Source organism: Talpa europaea, assembly GCF_964194135.1.
Source record: "Talpa europaea genome assembly, chromosome: 16".
Taxonomy (NCBI): Eukaryota; Metazoa; Chordata; class Mammalia; order Eulipotyphla; family Talpidae; genus Talpa; species Talpa europaea.
Window position 1 is genome coordinate 27,724,149 of NC_140084.1, and position 25,321 is coordinate 27,749,469.

The window sequence follows — 25,321 nt, forward strand, 5'->3', positions numbered from 1 at the left end:
AAGAAAGAAAGAAAGAAAGAAAGAAAGATTTCCAGAGTCCTCACCTTTTTTTAAAAAGATTTATTTATTTTTATACAAGATCCAGGGTACAGGCCTGATGCGTGGGAGGGTGAGAGGATTCACCAGAGACAGAGCGGGAACAGAACAGGCAGACTGACGAAATACACTGCTAGAGGGAGCAGAGGGCGAGACAGGAGAGGTCTACTGCACCTTGTGGGATTCTTGCCAGCCGGCGGGGATTGAACCGGCACTGCAGAGGCTGTGGACAGCTTCACAGTGTGGTGCTCAACCCACTATGCCACCAGGGAGGCCCAGAGTCCTCACCTTTCTTATCTCTACTTATCTTATCTTTCTATGGGCGAGTGGAAAAAACTATTAAAATGACAAAAAAGGGAGCCTATATTGGTCATTTTACTGCACACATGAAGCCCTGCTAGGTACTGTCCCAATGTTTAAAGAAAGAAAACTCACACTACCAAACACATTCTTGCTGTAAGAGTCTAACAATACAGGTAACTCAAAACTCTCCCGTGACCTTTCCAGGAGGTGGCATGGTTATCCCCCGGGTATGCTTCCTTTCATACACATCATCATACACATGCGCCCACCCCACACCCTTTCCCACCCCTATGTTACACGATAGATGGCAGGAAGGTGAGCAGCATGTACGAAGGCCCAGTGGCAGGCGAGGAAATAAAAGAGCACCAGCACGGCTGGAGAATGGTGAGGGGCCACTGAAGAGACGCTAAGTGAAAAAAGTGAAGGGGTACATGGGGGGGCAGACAGGGACACTACAGCTTTGAACACTGCACAAACCACAGCAGGTGCCCTGCATGGAGACTGGCTGAGTGAAAGACTCCAGAATTAAACAGCAGGCAGAGGGGATAAGCGGTCATGAGAAGGTTGAAGCCTGGACCTAACAGACATAAGTGACACCAGGAGCAGAGGGCAGGCAGCAACTGCTTAGAAAAGAAGTGAAAAGGGTCCAGACTGAGCCATGAAGAACCCCAACATTTAATGGGCAGGCAGATAAGCCTGCAGAGGAACCAAGGCATGAGCACAGAGAGGCGGGAGGGACGAGGCGAGAGAGACATGGTGAAGCCAGGGCAAGGGGGGCTGGGAGAAAGCAAGAGCACCGGTCTGTGTGGATGCGCCTGGGGAGCTGGAAAACCCACTGGGCTGAGCAGTATCGAGGTCACTGGACTGGGGGAGCAATGGAGGAAGCACCAAACTGGAGTGGGCTAAGGAGACCCTGTAAGTGAGGTAGGGAGAGAAGGTATGAGTGATGAGCCTGGTTTGGCTATGGAGGGAGAAGAGAAGGCGCCAGTGGATACTGAAGGGAGGGGAGGAGGAATCTGGGAGCAGGCACGGGGCAGCTCTGACCCGGGACGGTCCCCTGATCACGGGGCTGCAGTGTCAGGCCGAGGCTATAGCCTTTAGACAACTACGAATACACCCGAAGGCTCCATGCTCTGCGTGTATGCCTGGACTGAGCACTTACAACAATCTGTACACTCAGAGCGCATAATGCTTTAACTCAGCCACCCCTCTCATCATCTGGAAATCAGGCAAAAGCCAAACCACTAGAGCCAGGATTTCTAATGTGATGTCCAAGGATCGCCCACTGCAGACTGTCCAAAGCGCTTGTTCAAAATACACATCTCTAGGGCCTCCCTGGTGGCGCAAGGGGTTAAGACGCAATGCAACCTATGAAGCAATCCACAGCCACTACAGCACTAGTTCGATCCCCAGCCAGGGAGCAACCCACATGGTGCAGCAGACCTCTCCCCACCTGCCCGCTGCTCCCCTCAGCAGTGTATTTCAGTCAATCTGCCTATTCTGCTCCCCACTCTGTCTCTGGTGGATCCTCCCACCCCCCACGCCTCTGGCCTGTACCCCAGTTCTTGTATGCATAAATAAATCTTAAAAAAAAAAAAAAAAGAGAGAGAACTCTGGATTTAAAAAAATAAATAAAAAGAAAATATATACCTCTAGGCCTCAGGCCTGAGCTGCTGAAATCAGATTTAGGGGCAGGTGCCGGGTCTTTTTGACAAATGTCCAGGGGCTTCTAATGCCCACTACAAACCAAGGACACACTGCTCTCCCTCCCAACTACTGTGTTCCAAGTTCATGTCACCCCATGTGCCAGTGATCATGGCCTCCCAGCTCCACCCCCACCCACACTGCAGTATTTCCATCCTACAGGCTGGGTGGGGACAAGCTGTCAATAGAGGGGGCTGGAGAGATGCTGGCCAGAGTCCTTTCTCTATTCCGCTCTTCTCCCTCCCCCCTTTTTCTAAGCAGCCAGCAGCGCTTCCCCAAGGGTGACTTCTCCTGGTACCACCCCAGAGAGGGCAGTTTCCCAGAGAGAGTTCTGTTCGGACAGTGTAGCTCACTGCTCTGCCAGGCAGCAGGCCACCCGCAGCGGGCCTCTCCCACCCCTGCCTCTCAGCCAGGGGAAGTCCCACATGCTTCCTCCCTTCCGAGCTCTCACTAACTGCAGAGGGATACATTCTTCTGCTATCCCTGATTTCGTCAGACTTCTCTCTGCCCTTTAGCAGCAACCCATGCATGAGTTAGTAATTCTTGTGTTCTGTCTCCTGATGGGATCCCGACTGTGCCGAGGCCCCAGATGCACAGACGTTAGGATGGCTGGACACATACAACAGAGGAAGACATTGGGATGTGTCATGAGATCACAAAGTCAACATTTGTAAATGTGGACATTCTAAATTGCTAGAAGTATTATCTGTGGGAGTATAATTATGTTTATCTATTTCTACCTTTGAGTTTTATTTTATAGGGAGAAAGTATTACTTCTTAAATTAAAAAAGGAAAATACTTTTACATGAGCTTAATCTAAATTCTCCCGAAAGGATAAAAAATGCCACCTAAAAAATAAAAAATGAAATAAAATATGCTTCCTAACCAATTGTCATTTTCTGGCCTAGGCATTACAAAGCTGGAATGCAGTTTTCCAATCAGTCATCTTGTGAACCGATTACAGGAGAGGCTCCTTGGGCCCAAGCCACCCTGAGGCCCCTCACAAAGCAGTAATTGGCACCTCTTTATACCAGGCACTCCTTCACTTCTCAAACATACGCCAACTGTTAGGAAACTGAAAACTCCTATCTTTGCTGCTATGCACTCAATTCCCTCACTGTGCCAGGCCACACATGAAGACGGTTCCATGTGGTTTCAGAGTTCTGTATCACAAGCCTAAGTACTCATCTATTCCACAAGCCTTTAGTGAGGGCCCCCTCAAGAGCAGACCCTGCAGCAGGATTTGGCCAGCCTCACTGGCCCAGTCTGTGGAGACTGCCACAAGCCGGCCAGGCAACACCAGGCACCAGAGGCAGAGGGAAGGAGCATGTAGAGCTTCCGCACCTGAGTCAGAGCCTCTTCCTCAGCCTGCCCTTTCGGGGTTGACAGAAACTGACATGTGAGCACAACCTCGCATCCAGGAAATGGACAGGGGAATGACTCATCTTCAGTGGAAATGAAACTCAGGAATATGCCTGCTTACAATCATGGAACCAGTGTGGAAGTGCAGTGGCATCTGTGTCCCCTGTTAACAGATATTATAATCACAAAATGCTTCTATATTTTAAAGATAATGCCATTTCTTGTCTGTTTTTACCTTTTTCTCGTGTGCGTGGTAATGTATGAGATGAATCTGGAGGCCCATCTTGCTCTGAAATGTCTTCCTCATCTTCACTGTCCGCTCCGTGTAACAATGGAAACTTCTGATACAAACGACAAAGCAGCAAACATATGACAAATGCTATTTGTGTCAAATGTCCTCCTAACAAACCCAAATATTTTATTCCATGTTTTCCCAAATGCCACCCACTCCCCTCCCAGATACAAAATGATTATGCCTGGCAGGACTGGATGAAACCGTGAGGTCCCCCAAGAAAGCCCAGTGGCAAACGTGATGGCTGTCTCAATTTTAAGCAGAACACCAAGAGCTTCACATCAGGCTCCTTGGCAGCCTCCCTTCTTCATCCCTGCTGGGGACAACCCAGGGAAAGGAGTTGCCTCTGGCCTATTCAGCGCAGACCCAATGCCACCCCACCCCACCCCTCTCCAGATGCCAGTTTGCTTGTCTCTACATGGAATGAAATGTGAAATGTGGACCCAGTCATTGCCGGGGCAGATCGCAGGCACACGGAAGTGCCCTTTCAACTCGCCATTTTACATCAGGGACCCTTTGCATCCGTTCATCCATCCAAACACAAGTAGACTGCGTGGAGCTGGGAAAGGGATGCCCCCACAGCCAGAGATGAGCTGAAAAGCCCTCACAAGCCAGGCCCCATTTGGCCATTGGAGCCCAGAGGGGGATCCAGTCACTGCTGGGGCGGACTGCGAGCGCACAGAAGTGCCTTCCCGACTAGCCATTTTAGACCAGGGACCTTTTGCGTCCACCCAGAACACACCTAGACTGCGTGGAGCTGGAAAAGGGCTGCCCCCACAGCCAGAGGTAAGCTGAAAAGCCCCCACAAGCCAGACCCCATCTGGCCACCAGTCAGAGCTCAGAGGGGGATCCAGCAATTTGGAACCTAGCAGGCTATCCTGCCACCACAGGACAGTGTGTGGGACCACAAGACCAACCTTGGAATTAAACAAATACAGAAGGGGGAGATTCTCTGTGACAGTGACCACTAACATATTCATAGTTCCACTGCCCTACTGGATTTCTGACACAACAGTTTTTGACTCGATTGGACCACCACTTTCTAACATCCCAGAAAGAGCACACCAAAAAGATGCCAGCCAGTACCAGCTACACAGTGTCCCAACACATAGGGCAAATTAGAAAACAAGCAGCAGGGAGAAGAAAAACTACAAGCAACCAAGCAAATCCTCAGGGAAAAGACACATCATAAAAAGAAAATCACCCAAGAATGCAACAACAGTGACTTGGAAAAATTTCTGAGCCTTCCAGAAAAAGAATTTTAAATTGCCATGATTAAAAAACTGACAGAAGTCATAAAAGGAAACATGATAAGGGAAAAATAATCAACGATCAGAAGAATGAGATTGAGTGCCTAAAGAGGGAAGTGAAAGAAATGCAGGAGATCAAAGGATTAATGGAGGAGCTAAAGAACTCTGGGAAAAGCAGTGAAAGCAGAACAGATGAAATGGAAGAACAAATAAGTACTCTCGAAGACAGAGAAATAAAAAGAACCAAAACAGAAAAGGAAAGTGAAGTACGAAAGAAAAAGAACGAAGAAAGACTTCGGGAACTATCTCACTCTATGAGGAAAGGAAATATAAGATTTATAGGAATCTCAGAAGGAGAGGAGACTTAGGAACAGAGAAAATATTCAAGGAAATAACTGAAGAGAACTTCCCAAACATGAAGAAGGAACTGAAAATAGACATACGAGAAGCAAGAAGAACACCAAACTTCTATGATGAAAGGAAAAAAACAGCAAGACACATAATAGCAAAGCTCCCAAGAATTAAAGGCAAGGAAAAAATAATGATGGAAAAAATAATGAAAAGGAAAAAATAATGAAGCTGGCAAGAGGGAAGAAACAGATAACATACAAAGGAAAACCAATCAGGCTGACATCAGCCTGAAGAAACACTAAGGGCAAGGAGAGTGTGAAGGGACATAGTCAACAGACTCCAAGACAACAGATGCCAACCAAGAATACTCTACCCTGCAAAGCTTTCCTTCCTCTATGAAGAAAAAATAAGGACCTTCACAGACATACAGAAACTCTGGAATTTCATTACGACTAAACCCCCACTCTAAAAAATACTACAAGGAATCCTAAAGCCAGAACCAACAGAGGGATGAATAAGAATGAAACAAGACCCCCCTCCAAAAAATTAATTAATTAAATAAAACCAGAGAAAATACAAACAAAATGGCAAATACAGATGCTAACATATCAACATTAACTCTAAATGTAATGAACTAAACTCTTCAATAAAAAGACACAGAATAGCAGGCTGGATTAAGAAACAAAACCCAACCTTTTGCTGTCTCCAGGAAACACATTTAACTACAAAAGATAAAAATAGACTAAAAGTTAAAGGATGGAAAACAATCCTACAAGCAAAGGACCAAAGAAGAAGGCAGGAACAGCTATACTTATTATCAGATAAAACAGATTTCAAACTCAAAAAGGTAAAAAGAGACCCAGATGGTCACTACATTATGATCAAGGGGACAATACTTCAAAAAGAAATAACACTCAATAACATATACTCACCAAATGAAGGAGCACCCAAATATATCAGACAACTATTATCATCTCTGAAAACAGACATCAGAGAAAACACATATGTAGTGGAAGACTTCAACACACCACTATCAACAATGGATAGATCAACAAGACAAAAAATAAGTAAGGACACTAAAGCTCTAAATAAGGATCTAGTGCTCATGGGCTTAACAGACATCTATAGAACACTAAACCCCCAAAAATCCGAGTACACATTTTTCTCAAGCACACATGGATCATTCTCCAGGATCAGTCACATACTGGGACACAAGACAAACATCAACAGATACACCAAGATTGAAATCATACCAACCATGTTCTCTGACCATGAAGACATCAAATTAGAAATAAACCATAAAAAGAAGTCAAGGAACTTTCCTACCTCACGGAGATTGAAACCCACACTACTGGAAGACCACTGGACTAATGAGGAGATCAAAGAAGAAATTAAAAAATACTATGAGTTGAATGACAAAGAGGACACCACTTCCCAGAATGTATGGGATGCAGCAAAAACAGTAATAATTGGAAAATATATAGCAATACAGGCTCACATCAACAAACAAGAAAGAACCCAAAGAAACAACCTCAATCTCAAAGCTCAAAGAACTAGAAAAAGAACAACAACAAAAAAAAACCCAAAAACCAGTAGAAGAAAAGAAATAATAAAAATCAAAGCTATAGAAATAAATGAAATCAAAACTAAAAAAACAATCCAAAAGATCAATGAAACCAAAAGTTGGTTCTTCAATGAAATAAATAAAATATACAAATCCCTAGCCAGGCTCACAAAGGAAAAGGGGAGAAAGGACAAATACATAGGATCACAAATGAAAGAGGAGAAATCACAACAGACACAGCAGAAATCAAAAGAGTAATTGGAAACTACTATGAACAGTTACATGCAAACAAGCTCAACAAATTCCTTCAACTCTACAATCACTCAAAGTTAGATAAAGAAGAAATAGAACACTTAAACAGGCCAATTACAAGCAGCAAAATTGAAATGTAATCAAAGCCCTCCCCAAAAACAAAAGCCCAGGACCAGATGGATTTACAAATGAATTCTACCAAACATTCAGAAACGAATTAGTGCCTATCCTTCACAAACGCTTTCAAAAAATTGAGAAGGAAGGGATAATACCAAATACGTTCTATGAAGCCAACATTACACTAATACCAAAACTGAAAAAGAACACCACAAAAAAAGAAAACTACAGGCCAATCCCCTGAATGAACACTGATGCAAAAATCCTCAATGAAATTTTAGCTATCAGAATCCAACAATGTATCCATAAGATAATTCACCACAACTAAGTAGGATTTATTCCAGGGACACAGGATGGTTCAATATCCGAAAATCAATGTAATCCAACACATCAGCAAAAAGAAATATAAAAACCATATGATAATATCAATAGATGCTGAGAATGCTTTTGACAAAGTACAACACCCATTATGATAAAGGCCCATGAAATCCTCAGGCTACAAGGAACATACCTCAACATCATAAAGGGCATATATGACAAGCCCATAGCCAATATCATTCTCAATGGTGAAAAGCTGAAAGTATTTCCATTAAGATCTAGAACAAGACAAGGATGTCCACTCTCACCACTGCTTTTCAATATAATACTGAAGTCCTAGCCAGAGCAATAAGACAAGAGAAAGACATACAAAGATCCAAATAGGGAAGGAAGAAGTCATACTATCACTATTTGCAGATTATATAATATACATAGAGAACCCAAAAAAACTCCACAGAAAAACTAAACTAATCAATCAGTTTAGTAAAGTGGCACACAAAAATCAGTAGCTTTCCTACACACAAACAATAAATCTGAAGAAGAAATCAAAAAAAACCATCCCTTTCATTATTGAAAAATAAATCAAATACTTGGGAATAAACATAACAAAAGAGTTAAGGACCTATACAAAGAAAACTATAAAACACTGTTAAAAGAAATAGAAGAAGACACAAAGAAATGGAAAGACATCCCCTGCTCATGGATTGGAAGAATTAACATTATCAAAATGGCCATCCTACCAAAAGTAATTAACAGATTCAATGCTATTCCAACAAAAATATTGAAGATATTCTTCAAAGAAATAGAACAAACATTGATGAAATTCATATGGAGCCACCAAAAACCCCGAATAGCCAAAGCTCTCCTGAAAACAAAAAAAGAAGGGAATGGAGGCATCACACTCCCAGATTTCAAACTATACTACAAAGCCATACTCATCAAAACTACATGGTATTGGAACAAGAACAGACACACGGACCAATGGAATTGAACAGAAAATCCAGACATAAACCCACAGATTTATGGTTAACTAATCTTTGACAAGGGAGCAAAGAATATGCAATGGAGCAAAGAAAGTTTGTTCAATACATGGTGCTGGGAAAAATGGGTCACTATATGCAAAAGAATGAAGCTTGACTACTATCTCACACAATTCACAAAAACCAACTCAAAATGGACTAGACGTAAGACCTGAAATCATAAAATATATAGAAGGAAACATAGATGAAACACTACATGACATGCACCTCAAAAACATCTTTACAGACATATCACCCAAAGCAGTGATAGTGAACGCAAAGATAAACAGTTGGGACTATATCAAATTAAAGAGCTTCTCTACAGCAAAAGAGACAATAACCAAAACAAAGAGAAACCCCACCAACTGGGAGAAAACTTTTGCACACAACACTAATGATAAAGGACAGATCACAAAAATCTACAAAGAGCTGATGAGACTCAAAAAAAAATCAAAGTAAATAATCCAGTCAAAAAATGGGCAGAAGAGCTAAAAAGAAACTTCTCCAAAGAGGAAATACAAATGGCCAATAGGCATATGAAAAAATGTTCAACATCACTTGTAATCAGGGAATGCAAATCAAAACTACAATGAGACACCATCTTACACCAGTGAGAATGGCACATATTAAAAAATTTAGCAACAATAAATTTTGGCAAGGATGTGGAGAAAAAGGAACTCTCCTGCACTGCTGGTGGGAGTGCAAAATGGTCCAGCCGCTATGGAAAGCTGTGTGGAGATTCCTCAACCTGCTAAAGATGGAGCTTCCATATGATTCAGCAACTCACTCCTAGGTATTTACCCAAAGGACACAGAAACATTCATTCGAAAGGGCACCTGCACCCCTATGTTTATAGCAGCACTATTTACAATAGCTAAGCTTTGGAAACAACCCAAATGCCCAAGATTAGATGACTGGATCAAGAAGATGTGGTACATATACACAATGGAATATAACTCAGCAATCAAAAAAGATAAACTCATGCAATTTGCAGCAACATGGATGGAGCTGGAAGGGTTCATGCTCAGCAAAATAAGTCAGAAAAAAAAAGAAAAATACTGGATGGTCTCACTCATAGCAGGAATTTAGAAAACCTAAATAAGGACCAGGAAAAAGACTAATTATAATAAAGCAAAAATGAAAATCAGCAAGAAACTATAAAACAGAGACACACTACTGGGGAGAAGTGGTGGGGAGGCGCGGGGGGGGGGGGAGGAGAGTTGGGATTAGGGCCAAAATAAGGGGGGTGGGAATTGTTTGGGGCTTATAACCAAAATGAAAATTCATACATTGTGCAAAAATGAAAAATGATGTAAGAATTATATAAAATAAAATTAAAAAAAAAAAGAAATGTGAAAACCCTCACCCAGAAACTAAACCACTCACACCATACATGAAAATCAACATCAAGACTTGGATGTAAGACATAAAACTCTAAAACATATAGAAGAAAATATAGACAAAACACTACTTGACATAAACTTCCTATCTTTGTGGATTCATCCCAGAGGCACGGAAAACAAAGGAGAATATAAACAACTAAAACAAAGGAAAATATAAACTAAAAACCTTCTGTATAGCAAAAGAGATAGTAACCAAAAAGAGGAGACACCCTATGGAATGGGAGAAAGTATTTGCATGTCTTACATCTGACAAGGGACTGATATCGAAGATATACAAAGAGCTCATACAACTCAACAAAAAGAAAACAAACAACCCAATCAAAAAATGGACAGAAGGGCAAAATAGACACTCTCCAAAGAAGACATACAGACAGTCAACAGGCACATGAAAAAATGTTCATCCTCACTTATCTGGGAAATGCAAATCAAACCACAAGGAGATGCCACCTCACACCCGTGACAACGCCTCCATCAAAAAATCCCAAAATAGGGCCTCCCAGGTGGCGCAGCGGTTGAGTGCTGGGTTGCGAAGCTGCCCGCAGCCTCTGCAGCGCCGGTTCAATCCCCATCTGCTCCCCGGCCACCAGAGGAGGCTCCCGCATGGCGTGCAGACCTCTCCTGCCGCCCGCTGCTCCCCTCAGCAGTGTATTTCGGTCCTTCTGCCTGCTCTGCTCCCTGCTCTGGCTCTGGTGAATTCTCTCACCCTCTCGCGCTGCTGACTGTACCCAGTGCTTGTATAAATAAATAAATAAATCTTAAAAAAAAAAGAAAAAAAGAAAAAAAAGAGTACATGGGCTCTCTCTGTTAAAAAAAAAAAAAAATCCCAAAATCGGGCCTCCCGGTGGCACAAGGGGTTAAGCTGCAACTATGATGCTGTTGCCAGCCACTGCATCATGAGTTCAATCCCTGGCCAGGGAGAAACCCACATGGCGCAGCAGACCTCTCCTGACTCACCCGCTGCTCCCCTCAGCAGTGTATTTCAGTAGATCCACCTGTTTGTTCCCCACTCTGTCTCTGGTGAATCCTTCTACCCCCCACACCTCTGGCCTGTACCCCAGTTCTTGTATGCATAAATAAATCTTTTTTTAAAAATCCAGAAATAACAAGTGCTGGGAAGGTGTGCAGAGAAAGGACCCACTTACACTGTTGGTGGGAATGCAGACTGGCCCAGCCCCTATGGAAAGCTGTGTGGAGGTTCCTCAACGCCCTAAAGACAGATCTGCCATACCACCCAGCAATTCCACTCCTAGGAACCTATCCAGAGGACACAGAAACACTATTTCAAAGGGAAATCTTCACTTATGTTTATTGCAGCACTGTTTACACTGTTTACAAGAAAGGAAAACAACTTAAATGGCCTAGGACAGATGAAAGGATCAAGTAGTTGTGGTCTATTTACACCACAAAATACTACTCAGAGATCAAAAGAGATATACTCATGCCATTTGCAGCAACATGGATGGAGCTAGAGTATGGAGGCTTCTCAGACTACTAAAAAATGGAGCTACCATATGACCCAGCAATTCTACTCCTAGGGATCTACCCAAAGGGCACAAAAACATTAATTCAAAAGAATACCTGCACCCCTATGTTTACTACAGCACTATTTATAATAGGTAAGACTTGGAAAAAACCCAAATACCCAAAAATAGATGACTGGATCAAGAAGATGTGCTACATATACACAATGGAATACTATTCAGCAATCAAAAAAGATAAACTAATACCATTCACAGCAACATGGATGGAGCTAGAAGGAATTAAGCTCAATGAAATAAGTCAGAAGGAAAAAGAAAATTATTGATGGTTTCACTTATAGGAGGAACGTAGGGTATCAAACAAGGGATCAGGGAAGAAAATAATAACAATAAAAAACAAAAATAAATAGATAACTATAAATCAGAGACATTCTGCAGGGGAGGGGGAGTCGAGGGAGAGGGGTGGATTGGTGGTGGAAATTCTATGGGGACTACACCTGAGAAAAGCAAACATTGTAAAAAAAAATGAACAATGATGTAAAACATAAACAAATTATTTTAAAAAAATGCATAACAAAAAAATGGATGGAGCTGGAGGGGATTATGCTAAATGAAATAAGTCAGAAGGAAAAAAATAAATATCAGATGGTTTCACTTATATGGAAAGTAGAGAAATCAAACAAAGGGTCAGGCAAAGACACACCTTAAAATGAACCCCTGAAAGGTGACCATACATCTCAGGCGTCCAGGAAGGGGGTGGAAGGGAAGATGTGAGAAAGGGGTTGCGGAGGTATACATGGACTGTGGAGGATTGTGGGTGCCTTGGTGGTGGGAGAGCTATGGTGACCACCCCTAAGAGAGAATCCTATATGGTCAAAAAATTAATAAGGATATAAAACAATGTTAATTCATTTTTTTAAATATTTTTTAAATTTTATTTACATATGTATGTGTCCATATATTAATTTATACACAAATATAAATTTGCATGCGAACACACAAATTTATAATCATATATAAATGTATATATGGATCCGTATCCAAGTAAGTAAAATGTGAAGCCAAACTTTCAAAAAAAAAAAAAACCCTCCTCCAGGCTCCTGTCTCCATCGTGGTCTGTTACGTTCACCAGCTGCAAGTTCAGTGCAAACATCTCCGGGGGATGGAGCTTCCCCTCCACTGCCTGTGAGCATCTCCCCTGTGAGCATCATGAGTCCACAGGGCAGCAGAGCACCCTTATAGACTGAGCTGCGAGCTGGACTACCCCAGATGAGCAGGAGACAGTCCCACTGGCAGGGCTCTGGGAGGGGGGCAGAGGCTGCCCAAGAGGCAGAGTGTGAGCCATACCTGGCACAATCAACTGTGACTGGCACCCCTGGGGCCGCTCTCCTCTGCTGTCCTGGTTCTGTGCTAGACAGTAAATGTACCGCTCCCACTAACCATTGCTTCTGTGACCAGCTTGGCTTAGCTGTGCTATGCTGAGGCAATGCAGGGCCCTTCCCAGGACAGGCAGGGAGCCGGCAGCAGGGACCAGCAAGAGGACCGGGAAAAGGAACTGCTAGGACCTGTGAGAGCTAAGGCAGTCAGGCCTGCCAGGCCCTCTGTGTCTCTGAGGAAACTCTGTCTAGGAGTGACAGAGAGGTACCCAGCTCTCATCCTCAGAAGGGAGCAGAAAGAAATGACTCCTTATTTCTCATCTCCTAGGAAGCAACTGCCTTGTTCAAAGATACACTGAGCTCTTCACTTAAGGAGATGTGAAAAAGCTTAGGGGGCTCAGATGTCATCACACACATACCCTACTCTGGGAAACTGGCTGTGGTCTACTAGGACAGAGGCTGTTGGCACACCTAACATGCCCCAGTGTGTGCCCACCATAAATACAGATAACCACAAGTGTTCACGGACACTCCAACCCTAAGAGCCCCAACTGGAAACAACCAATATCTGCCATCAATAAAATGAGTACGTCATCGGGTGAGGCAGTGTTCTGTGGAATACTATATATACAGCAGTAGCATGGACAATGACTGCCGCTCAAAAATTCCAAATAGCACATGCTGTTGCTTAGGGTCACATAATTTTCAGAATAGACAAAACTAACCTAAGATTATTTTCTAAGATTCAATATACTCATGAATTCAGGGAAGCAAGGGTGAGGAGATGGGTGGGGGAAGGGGATGGCTCTGTAGTGACCAAGAACAAAGGGGGACTTCTGGGGTCCTAGCAATGTTGTTCTTTTTATTTTTTAAATCCTAGTGGGGGTAATGTAAAAATTTACTGAGCTATACAATGCTTTATGCACCCTAATATATCACAAATAAGCCTATCAAAATATACCTTTATAACAGATTCATAAAAACGCTTTTATAACAATATCCTGAAAGCATACTGAGTTTTTTTTTTTTTAAAAGATTTATTTTTATTTATTTATACAAGCACTGGGTACAGTCAGAAGCACGGGAAGGTGAGAGCATTCACCAGAGCCAGAGTGGGGAGCAGAGCAGGCAGAAGGACCGAAGTACACTGCTGAGGGGAGCAGCGGGCGGCAGGAGAGGTCTGCACGCCTTGTGGGACCCTCCTCCGGTGGCCGGGGAGCAGCTGGGGATCGAACCGGCACTGCAGAGGCTGTGGGCAGCTTCGCAACCCAGCGCTCAACCACTGCGCCACCGGGGAGGCCCCATACTCAGAGTTTTAAATTACCAGCACTTTAAATTACCAAATACTTCTGATTGAGAAGATTACCTTGGGAACTAGTACAAAGCCTGAGGAAGTGACAGAAGGGCAGGTCAGCTCAGCTGCTATTCCCCTCAGCAGCGTATTTCAGTAGATCTGCCTATTCTACTCCCCACTGTGTCTCTGGTGAATCCTGTCAATCCCCACACCTCTGGCCTGCACCCCAGTTCTTGTATCTTGTATGCATAAATAAATATAAATAAATCTTTATTCTCTCTCTCTCTCTCAATTATTTACCTATCCAAAGACCCTCCTCTCTAATGCAATTCTTGGCAGGATAAACTGAGATGCTGGGAGGTTGTCTGGCTTCACCAAGTCACCCAAGTGAGAGGGAGAAGCTGAGCCTTGAGCAGGGGTCTTGAGCCCATGGAGCTGCTCTGTCACTGGGTTCTGGTATCATCTGAACTAACCACAATTGAATATACAACCCTTCTTCCCTCCTCCCCCAGCCTTCAGAAAACTGCTGAAAAGACTTGCTTTCCATTTGTTGGGTTATTTATGAGTGGGTGCTAACTTCAAATGAAGGTGTTCACCCAAACTATCCTGAGGCATAGAGAGGCATGAGACAGACTTAGATCCAAACTGCCTAATTTAGGTTGATCTGTTTCTGTATCTTACTAGTTTGACAACTGTTTGCTTTAAAAGAAGTATGAATGATTTTCTCCCACCCCCTAAAAAAAGGTTAAATTGGAAATCATCCCAGATTACCAAATATCTATAGTAAATAAAGGAAGACACTTTAATATTTTCTTGGAAAGTAAAATAAAATGCAGCCCATATTCAACATGTCCATAGAGCTGCTGACATCTAGTGGTCAATGAGCATTTGACATGATCCACACCCCCATTTTTTCCAGAGATATTTTCATCATATAATAAAGTTAAGAATACTGGGTCTCCCTGGTGGAGCAAGAGGTTAAGCTCCGCACTATGAAGCAATCCGCAACCTTTGCAGCACGAGTTCGATCCCTGGCCAGCCAGGGAGCAACCCACATGGTGTAGCAGACCTCTCCTGACTCGCCCGCTGCTCCCCTCAGCAGTGTATTTCAGTTAGTCTGCCTGTTCTGTTTCCCACTCAGTCTCTGGTGAATCCTCTCACCCCCTATGTCTGTGGCCTGTACTCCAGCTCTTGTATGCATAAATAAATAAATCTTTAAAAAAAAAATAATGTTGAGAATACTTGGCCAGTTTCCCAAAAAAAGTTTCATGTCCAAGAAATACCCTTAGGTGCCAAGATGGTGGATCAGGGAGAACTCCTGCATCCCGCCTCCCCCATCACAACAGATCTGCGTCCAAGTATGGACTAATTTTAAACTGAAGCAGACCCGAAACCAGACAAGTGCAGTTTCCACAACAAAGCATAAAAAGGCAGCACCCAGAGGGACAGGCATCACAGAAAGGCTCCCGCTGAGGGAAGGCACCGTATCACCAGGGTGACGAGGCACATTCGAAAAGAGATCTCTAAGGTGCGGGGCTTTTCCCTAGAGAGTAGGTAGTAGGGAGGGGAGGGTTGAGCCTAATACCTTGCACCCCAACTCTATAATCCAGAATAGCAGAGATGACCCCTGGATCCCCTGAATTGAGGGCCAGAGGGAAGTGAGAATAAGAAAGCTGGGGAGAAAGTGGAGATTAACACCTGACCCTAAATAGACCCATGAGCAGATACACTTGCCCTGGGAGCTAAAGCAACAAGGCCCGTCAGAACAACACCCAACACGTGGGAGTAGGAATCCCAGATACTATCCCTCCAGCAGGTTCCTGGGCAGCAAAGTACACTAGAGAATAAACCGGGTTTGGAGGCACTGGTAGCCCCATCTTGGCACTCTCTCACCACCTAGCTATCAATAGGATGAGCGGGTATCCCCATGGAACCCACTACTACTATACCCCAAGGGCAAATCCCTGATGGGAACTCCACCTGGCTAGCTGAGGGTCAAGACAACAATTGAGAGGGTCTACTCCTGGCAGACAGGTAGGCAAGGCCCTACCACCTGCTTGCCAGCTACCTAGTAGGGCTCCCACGGCCAGCAAGCACCCTGTGGAGCTTCCACAACCAGCTCACAAGCAAATCCCACTGCATCCTACATCCCCTCTCAGCCCAGGTGTGCCAGCCCCTGTCCACTGCAGCCCCCATATGTACCCTGTAAGGCCCCATACGGAGCTTCTCTAATAGCCCCAGTCTTGCTCAACACCAAGATCCAACGCCATGCCACCCTACCCCATTTGCTATGTGCCATGCCAGAGTCCCAGGCCTCACTGGCCACAGGCCTCTCTGCCCATGCAGCCTCGCCCCTTCAGCCTCCACAGCCTTGCAGGGCACCAAATGTTGCTGTGCCTGTAGCGTTGACCCCAGGCTGCACATGGCCCATAACCTCGAGCAGCACTGGAGCCAGTCACCAAGCCCTACAAGCACTGACTGCAGGTACCATGGCCAACAACCCAGCAGGCCCAGCACACCTATTGCAACCGAGCTGGCTAACTGAGGACCAAGCCTCCAGCACCTCGCTGCCCTTATGACACCATGGACTGCTGCTGGCATCACACTGCTGCAGGCCCAGTGATCACCAATGCAGCAGAGAGCCTAGATACACTGGCACACATCATAAGGCAATCCCAGCCAACCACATGCCAAGACTGGACCCAAAGTACCACCCACAGAGCACACGTTAGTCCAGGGTCAAGGCCAAACCCAACAAAAGAGTCATTGCTTGGCAGGACTGACAGCCCTACACACAGTGCTGTCCCAACACAACAGGCAGGTGGGTGGAGCCTGGTGCAACTAAATCAGGACACCATGGAGACAGTGCTCCAAATGACACGAGGCATCACCTGCATAAGACCAAGCCCTCATGGGCCTCCCTGGTGGCACAGGGGTTAAGGTCTCAGTGTTATTAAGCTATTGCCAGCAACTGTGGCATGAGTTCGATCCCTGGCTAAGGAGGTGACCCACATGGTGCAGTAGAGTGCAGTAGCACTCTCCTGTCTCGCCCGCTGCTCCCCTCAGCAGTGTATTTCAGTAGATCTGCCTGTTCTGCGCTCCACTCTGTCTCTGGTGAATCCTCTCACCCCCCACAACTCTGGCCTACACTCCAGTTCTTGTATGCATAAACAAATAAAAATAAATCTTAAAAAAAAAAAGCCAAACCCTGAGTACTAGAATAGGTAGTAGTGCTTCCTAAAAGCTAGAAGTAAACACAGAGAACCAGGCAAAATGGGTAAACAGAAGAACATGCCCCATATGAAAGAGCACCACACTCTGTAAAATGACCCTAAATGAGTAGAATTAAGCAAACTACCTGAAGAGGAATTCAAAATAATGGTTATAAACTTGCTCACTAGTTTAAGGAAATGAATGAACTGGAAAAACTAAGGACCCTCTAAGCAGTAGCCATAGAGCTGAAGAAGACAATAATAGAACTGAAAAATACAATACAGGGGGTTCAACAATAGATTGGATAAAGCAGAGGAACAGGTAAGTGAGTTGGAAGACAGAGCAATAGAAAACACCCAGATAGGGCCTCTCTGATGGGGCAAGGGGTTAAGTCTCAGCACAATGAAGCTATCGCCAGACATTGCAGCAGCAGTTCGATCCCCAGCCAGGGAGGTGACCCACATGGCGCAGCAGACCTCTCCTGTCTCGCCCGCTGCTCCCCTCAGCAGTGTATTTCAGTAGATCTGCCTATTCTGCTCCCCACTCTGTCTCTGGTGAATCCTCTCACCCTCCCATACCTCTGGCCTATACCCCAGTTCTTGTATAAATAAAAATAAATGACAAAACCTCAGAGTTAGTGGGAGATATATGAAAACAAGAGCATGAAATAGAGCATGGGTAAGCCCTCAGACTGTCAGCTACTATGGACAGACAAGCAACAATGCTCCTCTGCCTCAGGCACGAATTTGAAGAAAGGCTGTTACGTGCACACTGACATTGGAAAAGTGATAGGAAAATCGGGTCACAGGAAAGAGCAGGATTACTAACATCAGGTGGTTGTCTATACCAAGGATGTAAAGATGTTTATGTTTGTCTTTAAAGCACTCATCTTTGAAAGACCAAGGAAAGAAAAAAAAAAGAGCCCCCAAACAAAAGTCTCCAAGGCAGAAGAGAAAAAGTAAATCTTTCCTAATGTATGCTATACAATCTACTCTAAGTTAATGTCAAGGTGCAAAAGAAATTCTGGACTGCGACAAACACCTGATTCCTGTGTGACAAGGTGTACACGGCATCGGGGAGTGCTCCCTCTTCTTTGCGGGCACTGACAGTCCCCAAGTCCTTGTAGCTGGAAGACAGGTGTGTATCGGAATCCTCCTCCTCCCTGTAGCCCAGTGTCTCAAAGGATGGCAAAGAGTTTCTTCTTCCTGCCTTGCTCTGCCAATTCGGTCTGTGTTAGAACATTGAAGAATAACGTAAGTCTCCAGGCCATTTAACACATCACATTGGTATAGATCCACGTATTCAATGTGCTGCCTCCACCTCTCAGTCCTCACCCTGATCAGATCACAGCTACGTTACAAAATATACAAATGCTGAAAGATGAAACTACTGCTGTCCCATCTCTGTACACTCTCAGCATCTCTTTCTAGGATTTTTACCTAGGTTTTTAGAGTTATTTTCACCATACACACACACACACACACACACACACACACACATATATTGCTTGCTTGTTATTAGCAAGTTTTTACAGTCAACATTGTAAAAGTTAAGACTTAAGTCAGTCATTAGGTCCCTCCACCATCACCCCTAATTTTCAGTTATATTGGGTTGTCAGAAAAGTCATGATGTACTTAAAAACAGAAAAAATGTGTCATGACTTTCCGACAACCCAGTAAAAAATCTTGTAATGACTTCCACGTACAGAAAATCTCTGTATTTAGAATTAGTCCTATGAAACACACACCCAGATGGCAAACTGTAGAGTCAAATGCCATCAAGACTTTGAGTGTCTGCATGGGCACCACACAAAAACACCTGACAAGTCCTTTCCCCAACCTATGACGTTGAGAATAGTTTTCTAAAACTTCCAAAAGAGGTTAAACCTTACTGTGTGTATTTGCATTTCTTACTGAGATGGAATGTTTTTCCATATATTTGTATGGAATCTGATCCTCTGTTATGAACTGCCTATACCCTGTGTCCATTTATCTATTTCCCTTTTAGTATTTCTATTCCAGTTTGAAATTAACCTTTGATCTACTAAAATGAAAATCCCTACCTGTATTTACTGTATTTTTGATCTCATTAATTTTATTTGGGCTATGTAAATTTCCTTAACCTAGAGGATAAGAAAAACAATTTTTTAACTTTTTAAATTCTGAGCTGAGAATAGCAGTCCAATCCCTCCAGAGTTTTGATAAGACTGGACATTGGATTTCTCGGTCTTATTTATGTGTATATACAGATTAATCTTTTCATTCATTATTGTTGGTATGTGAACTAGGCAAGGCCCAAAGTCGTTTTTTCCCCTAGTACTGCTTATTAATATACTGTTGAATCCTTTCCTTCCCCTTTGATCTGCAGGGCTGCCTTTACTAAAGACTCAATACTCTTGCAAACAGTAGTTCGGCCTTGGGAAACTTGCCTGTGCCTCTCTCATAAACCAGTCCTATTCTAGTTTAACTACTTCATGTTTAAATATACTTTAGGACTGATGTGCCTCTCCCTGGGGCCAGTCTTCTTCCTTCCCAGATTTCCTGATGATCTGTCTAATCTGATCACGCTTCCCAATGAATTTTAGAACTATTTCCTCATTGTTAGCTCTTACTCAGCCAAAGTATAAATTCTTACCTTGAGAAAAACAGGCTCTGTTAAAATATCTCAATATAGAATCAAGATTAAAATGTACAAAAGCAAAAATATGAACACATCCAAGAAGGAAATACGTGAGCATTTCTACAAGGTCTTTCTAGATTTGACAGAAACCACAAAGACTGATAGGTCTTATTACATAAAAAGTACAGAATATCTGACATGTAAAAAATCCAAAACACCAAATTGAGGGCCTCCCTGGTGGCCTAGGGGTTAAGTCTTAGTGCTCCCACCACAAAGGGCCACCATGATGGCCTGAGTTCAATCCCTGGCCAGGGAGGTCACCCACATGGCACAGCAGACCTCTCCTGTCTTGTCCTCTACTACCCTCAGCAGTGTATTTCAATGAATCCACATGTTCTGCTCCTCACTCTATCTCTGGTGAATCCTCTCATGCTCTCCCCCCACCCCTTCCCCGCCTTCCTCTGGTCAACATCCCAGTTCTTCCATGCAAAAATAAATAAAATCTTTAAAAAAACAAGTAAGGGCCTCCCTGGTGGCACAAGGGGTTAAGACGCAACCTATGAAGCTATCCGCAGCCACTGCAGCACAAGTTTGATCCCCAGCCGGCCAGGGAGCAACCCACATGGTGCAGCAGACCTCTCCTGACTCCCCCACTGCTCCCTTCAGCAGTGTATTTCAGTAGATCTGCCTGTTCTGTTCCCCACTCTGTCTCTGGTAATTCCTCTCAACCTCCACACCTCTGGCCTGTACCCCAGTTCTTGTATGCATAAATAAATAAATCTTTAAAAAAAAAAAAAAGTAAAAAAAAGGACCTACCTACTGAAAGCTGTGTATATTTTCTTTTTTTAGATTTATTTTCTTTTTATACAAGAACTGGGGTACAGTTAGAGGCACGGGAGAATTCACCAGAGACAGAGTGGGGAGCAGAACAGGCAGACAGACTGAAGACACTGCTGAGGGGAGCAGTGGGTGAGGCAGGAGAGGTCTGCCGCGCCATGTGGGTTTCTCCCTGGCCGGCCGGGAATTGAACCCACACTGCAGAGGCTGCAGACAGCTTCACAGCACAGCACTCAACCCACTGCGCCACCAAGGAGGCCCTGAAAGCTGTATATATTAAACAAAACCAAACAACACAAAATTGAGTACATACAACAGATAAAAGGCAAACTTAGTCCTGTATCCCTCACACCCCTACAGCTCTCAGGCCCTCAGTGTCTTCCTATGCTCCTAGGGGACACAACAAACCTGAAACAGGACCCCTCGGGCATCACAGCCTGAGCCCACTTCCCCAGTCTTGACTCAAATAACTCCCAAGCTGCCAGCCACAAACATCCTCTCTCAGAGGCTCAGCGCTCACCTCTGACCCTCCCTACAACCCTCCTGCCCTCCCAGCTAGTTCCTCCCAGCTTCCCTTAGCTCTTTCAATCTTCTCCTCCTCAGGAGGAAACCTCCCTGCCCCCCAGGGCTGCATCAGCTCCAGCCCAGCACAGGCAATGGAGGAAATGATGCCAAATGCGAAAGAGGGTTTACAGGGTAGGTGCCAGCAAGATGAGGTCACATGAACATTCAGAGAGGAGGCCCACAAGAAGCAGTGATTGCAATGCTCGCTCTCCGGACAGTGGCACCCAGAACACGGGATTCACTGACTGTGCTGTGAGAAGACCTGTGCCTTCTAGGCCAGAATTTAACATGAGCCATTCTAGAGAAGATTCTGACCCAGCGAAGAGCAATTTGTCAGGGCAGTGTCCCTGTAACATTGTTGGTGAGAGCCTGAATAGTGAGCTGCAGTGATAGCCGCATGCACATGTGTCTGTACACACACACACACACACACACTCACTCACAGCTGTACACAGACACACTCACACCTGTACACACATGCACACTCACACCTGTACACACATGTGCGCATGCTCAGCATGCACAACCCTGCCCTGGGAGGAAGCAGAGCCCGTGATCCAGTCCTTACTGAGGTCGCAGCTCCGAGATGGTGGCATAGGGCTCGATGAAACTGTCCTTGTCGACGAAGGTCGTGTCACTCTCAGACAGGGACCTCTGGCGAGGCTGGGGAATGGCGACAGTCCGGCCAGTCAGTGTTGTTGCCAGAATGGCTGCAGCCAGAGCTGATCTGGGGACAAAAACTCAGTGAGATGATGAGACACAGATCTTCCAAGGGGAGATTGAGCCACAGGGACACACACCCCCCCCACCACTGCCAGTCACCTTCTGTTTCACAGTGCTGGCACCTCACCAGAGCACAGTCTGCCAGCACCCACCCAGCCCCATGCGGGTTAAGAGCTTAAGTCTCAAGCACTCTCATGCTATCACCTCTAAGGCCTGAGTTCAATCCCTGGCCAGGGAGCTGACCCACATGGCACAGCAGAACTCTCCTGTTTCCTTGCTGCTCCCCTCAGCAGTGTATTTCAGTAGACCCACCTGTTTTGCTCCCCACTCTGTCTCTGGTGAATCCTCTCACACTCTGCACCTCTGGCCTATACCCCAGCTCTTGTATGCATAAATAAATAAAAATAAATCATTAAAAAATTTTTAAAACAAAGAAGAAGTTAAATGGATTGCCCAATATTTCCTAGCTAATAGGAAGTGAAGCCAGCTCTCCCATCTAGTCTGTATTCAAGTTTTCCTACTAAAGTGAGTATCAGAAGTGGGGGGAGATCTTAGGGGGGAGTAGGGAGACATAAAAGAATGTAAAAGTCTTTAATAGCCATGTTAAAAACAATACCTGTCCATACACAGTTGTCCTGAAAGCATAATGAAGACAAAGATCCGCCGCAAAAACTCTATACGTTGATAGCTATGAACTAATGTCTGGTTGTCAAATAAAGTCACAAACACACACACTAAACCAAGTGTTGGTGAGGATAAGAAGAAAATGGAACTCATATGCTGCTGGACATAACTGGAATAACGACTTAGGCAAATAGTTTGGCAATTTCCTAATAAGTTAAAAATAGACCCAGCATGTGACCCATGTATTCTACTCCTAGGTGTTTACCCAAGAGAAATGAAAGCCTAGGTCCAAACAGACTTGTGCACAAGTGTTCTTAGCAGTTTTATTTCTAGTAGCCAAAAACTGGAAGCAACCCAAATATCCATGAATAGGTGAATAGGCAAACTGTGGCATATTCATATCATGGAATAACTACTAATGACAAAAAGCATGAATGGGGCCTCCCTGGAGGTGCAGGCAGTTGAGCGCAGCACTATGAAGCTGTCCGCAGCCTTTGCAGTGCTGGTTCGATCCCCGCCGGCCATGGAGCAACCCACAAGGCGTGGCAGACCTCTCCTGTCTCACCCGCTGCTCCCCTCAGCAGTGTATTTCGGTCGTCTGCCTGTTCTATTTCCACACTCTCTGGTGAAACCTCTCACCCTCTCATACCTCTGGCCTGTACCCCGGTTCTTGTATAAATAAAGTAAAAATAAATCTTAAAAAAAAAAACACCATGAATGACTGATTTTTATAACATGGATAAATCTTATTAGGTAAGTGAAAGAAGCTAGCATAATTTCATAATTATTGCGTGTAATTCCATTTATATAAATTCTAGGAAAATGCATAATGACAGAAAGTAACCTCCTGGGGATGGGATGAGGGTGGCTTGAGCAGAGGAGGGTGGGAAGTAGGAGAGGGGGCAGCAGGGAGAATTACAAAGGGGCAATGAGGAAACTTCTGGGGATGCTGGATATATTTATTATCTTTTTTTAAAAAGATTTATTTATGCATTTATTTATTTATTTATTTATGCAAGAGCTGGGACACAGGCCAGGGGGTGACTGGATTCACCAGAGACAGAGTAGGGAACAGAACAGGCAGATTGACTGAAATTCACTGCTGAGGGGAGCAATGGGTAAAACAGGAGAGGTCTGCTGTGCCATGTGGGTAGCTCCCTGGCCAGCTGGTGATCAAACTCGTGCTGCAGAGGCTGCGGATTGCTTCACAGTTTGGTGCTTAATCCCTTGCACCACCTGGGAGGCCCATAGTTATATTTATTATCTTAATTGTGGCAATGGCTTCACAGGTGTAAACACATGTCAAGATTTAACCAAATTATGCATTCTAAATATGTACAGTTCAAGGTACACCCATTTTATTTTAACAAAATTGTTTTTAAAAAATTAAAATAAGGGGCCTCCCGGGTGGTGCAGCAGTTGAGCGCTGGGTTGCGAAGCTGCCTGCAGCTTCTGCAGCGCCAGTTCAATCCCCGGCCGCCAGGCGAGGGTCCCACATGGCGCGCAGAACTCTTCTGCCACCTGCTGATCCCCTCAGCAGTGTATTTCATCAGTCTGTTCTGTTCCCCGCTCTGACTCTGGTGAATTCTCTCACCCTCCCGCGCTTCTGACTGTACTCAGTGCTTGTATAAATAAATAAATAAATCTTTAAAAAAATTTAAAAATAAATTAAAAATTAAAAAAAAACCGCCTAAAGCAAAAACAGTAACAACCTATTGTGGGGTTTACAACATGTAAAATTAAAATACATGACAACAGTAACACAAAAGATGGGAAGGAGGAAACAAATAAATCACTTGAAGATTCTTACCCTGTCACATGACAGGTGAAGTAAAATAACATCAAAGGTTAATGTGAGTGTTGCTTTTTAAAAACAACATTCAAAAAATTATCTAGAGGGCCTCCCCGGTGGCGCAGCGGTTGAGCGCTGGGTTGCGAAGCTGCCCGCGGCCTCTGCGGCGCCGGTTCGATCCCCGGCTGCTCCCCGGCCACCGGAGGAGGGTCCCACATGGCGCGCAGACCTCTCCTGCCGCCCGCTGCTCCCCTCAGCAGTGTACTTCGGTCCTTCTGCCTGCTCTGCTCCCCGCTCTGGCTCTGGTGAATTCTCTCACCCTCCCGTGCTTCTGACTGTACCCAGTGCATGTATAAACAAAACAAACAAACAGACCAGCAAACAAATAAATAAAGCATGCCTCTATACAAAACAAAAAAAAAACAAAAAAAAAAAAAAAAAAATTATCTAGAAACATGCCAAATTTGCCAAAGCCATATTGGTTATTTTGGGCTTACAAAGACTGCAATCCAGGGAAGTATTTTTAATATATATTTATTTTCTTACATCACTGTTCATTTTTGGACAGTACTTGATGTTCCCCTCAGGTGTGTTAGTCCCTGTAGTTCCCCCATTACATCACCCGTGAAGTGTCATCACAGGCCCTTTTACTCTTTCCTCCCCTGTTTTGACCCCTGCTCCCCTCCAGGGAGGTAATTTTTAAAGCGCAGGGACTATAGAAATGTGCTAAGAAGTCTACAGGATGCCAGCCACGAAATGCCACGTGGCCATTTCCTGCTTTAGAATGTTAAGGCGAGGGGTCTCCCTGGTGGTGCAAGGGGTTAAGCACC

At 44.4% G+C, this 25,321-nt stretch overlaps 1 protein-coding gene across 1 annotated transcript in view; it reads right to left on the reverse strand.

Moving 5' to 3' along the window:
- CEP89 (centrosomal protein 89) overlaps positions 1–25,321 on the reverse strand; it is a gene marked incomplete at its 5' end in the record, with an annotated part of 69,314 nt that overhangs the window by 38,709 nt on the left and 5,284 nt on the right. Inside the window, 2 exons of the mRNA XM_084256853.1 lie at positions 18,374–18,560; positions 21,921–22,079. Coding sequence (XP_084112979.1) covers positions 18,374–18,560; positions 21,921–22,079 — 346 coding nt within the window. The remainder of the gene's footprint in view (positions 1–18,373; positions 18,561–21,920; positions 22,080–25,321) is intronic.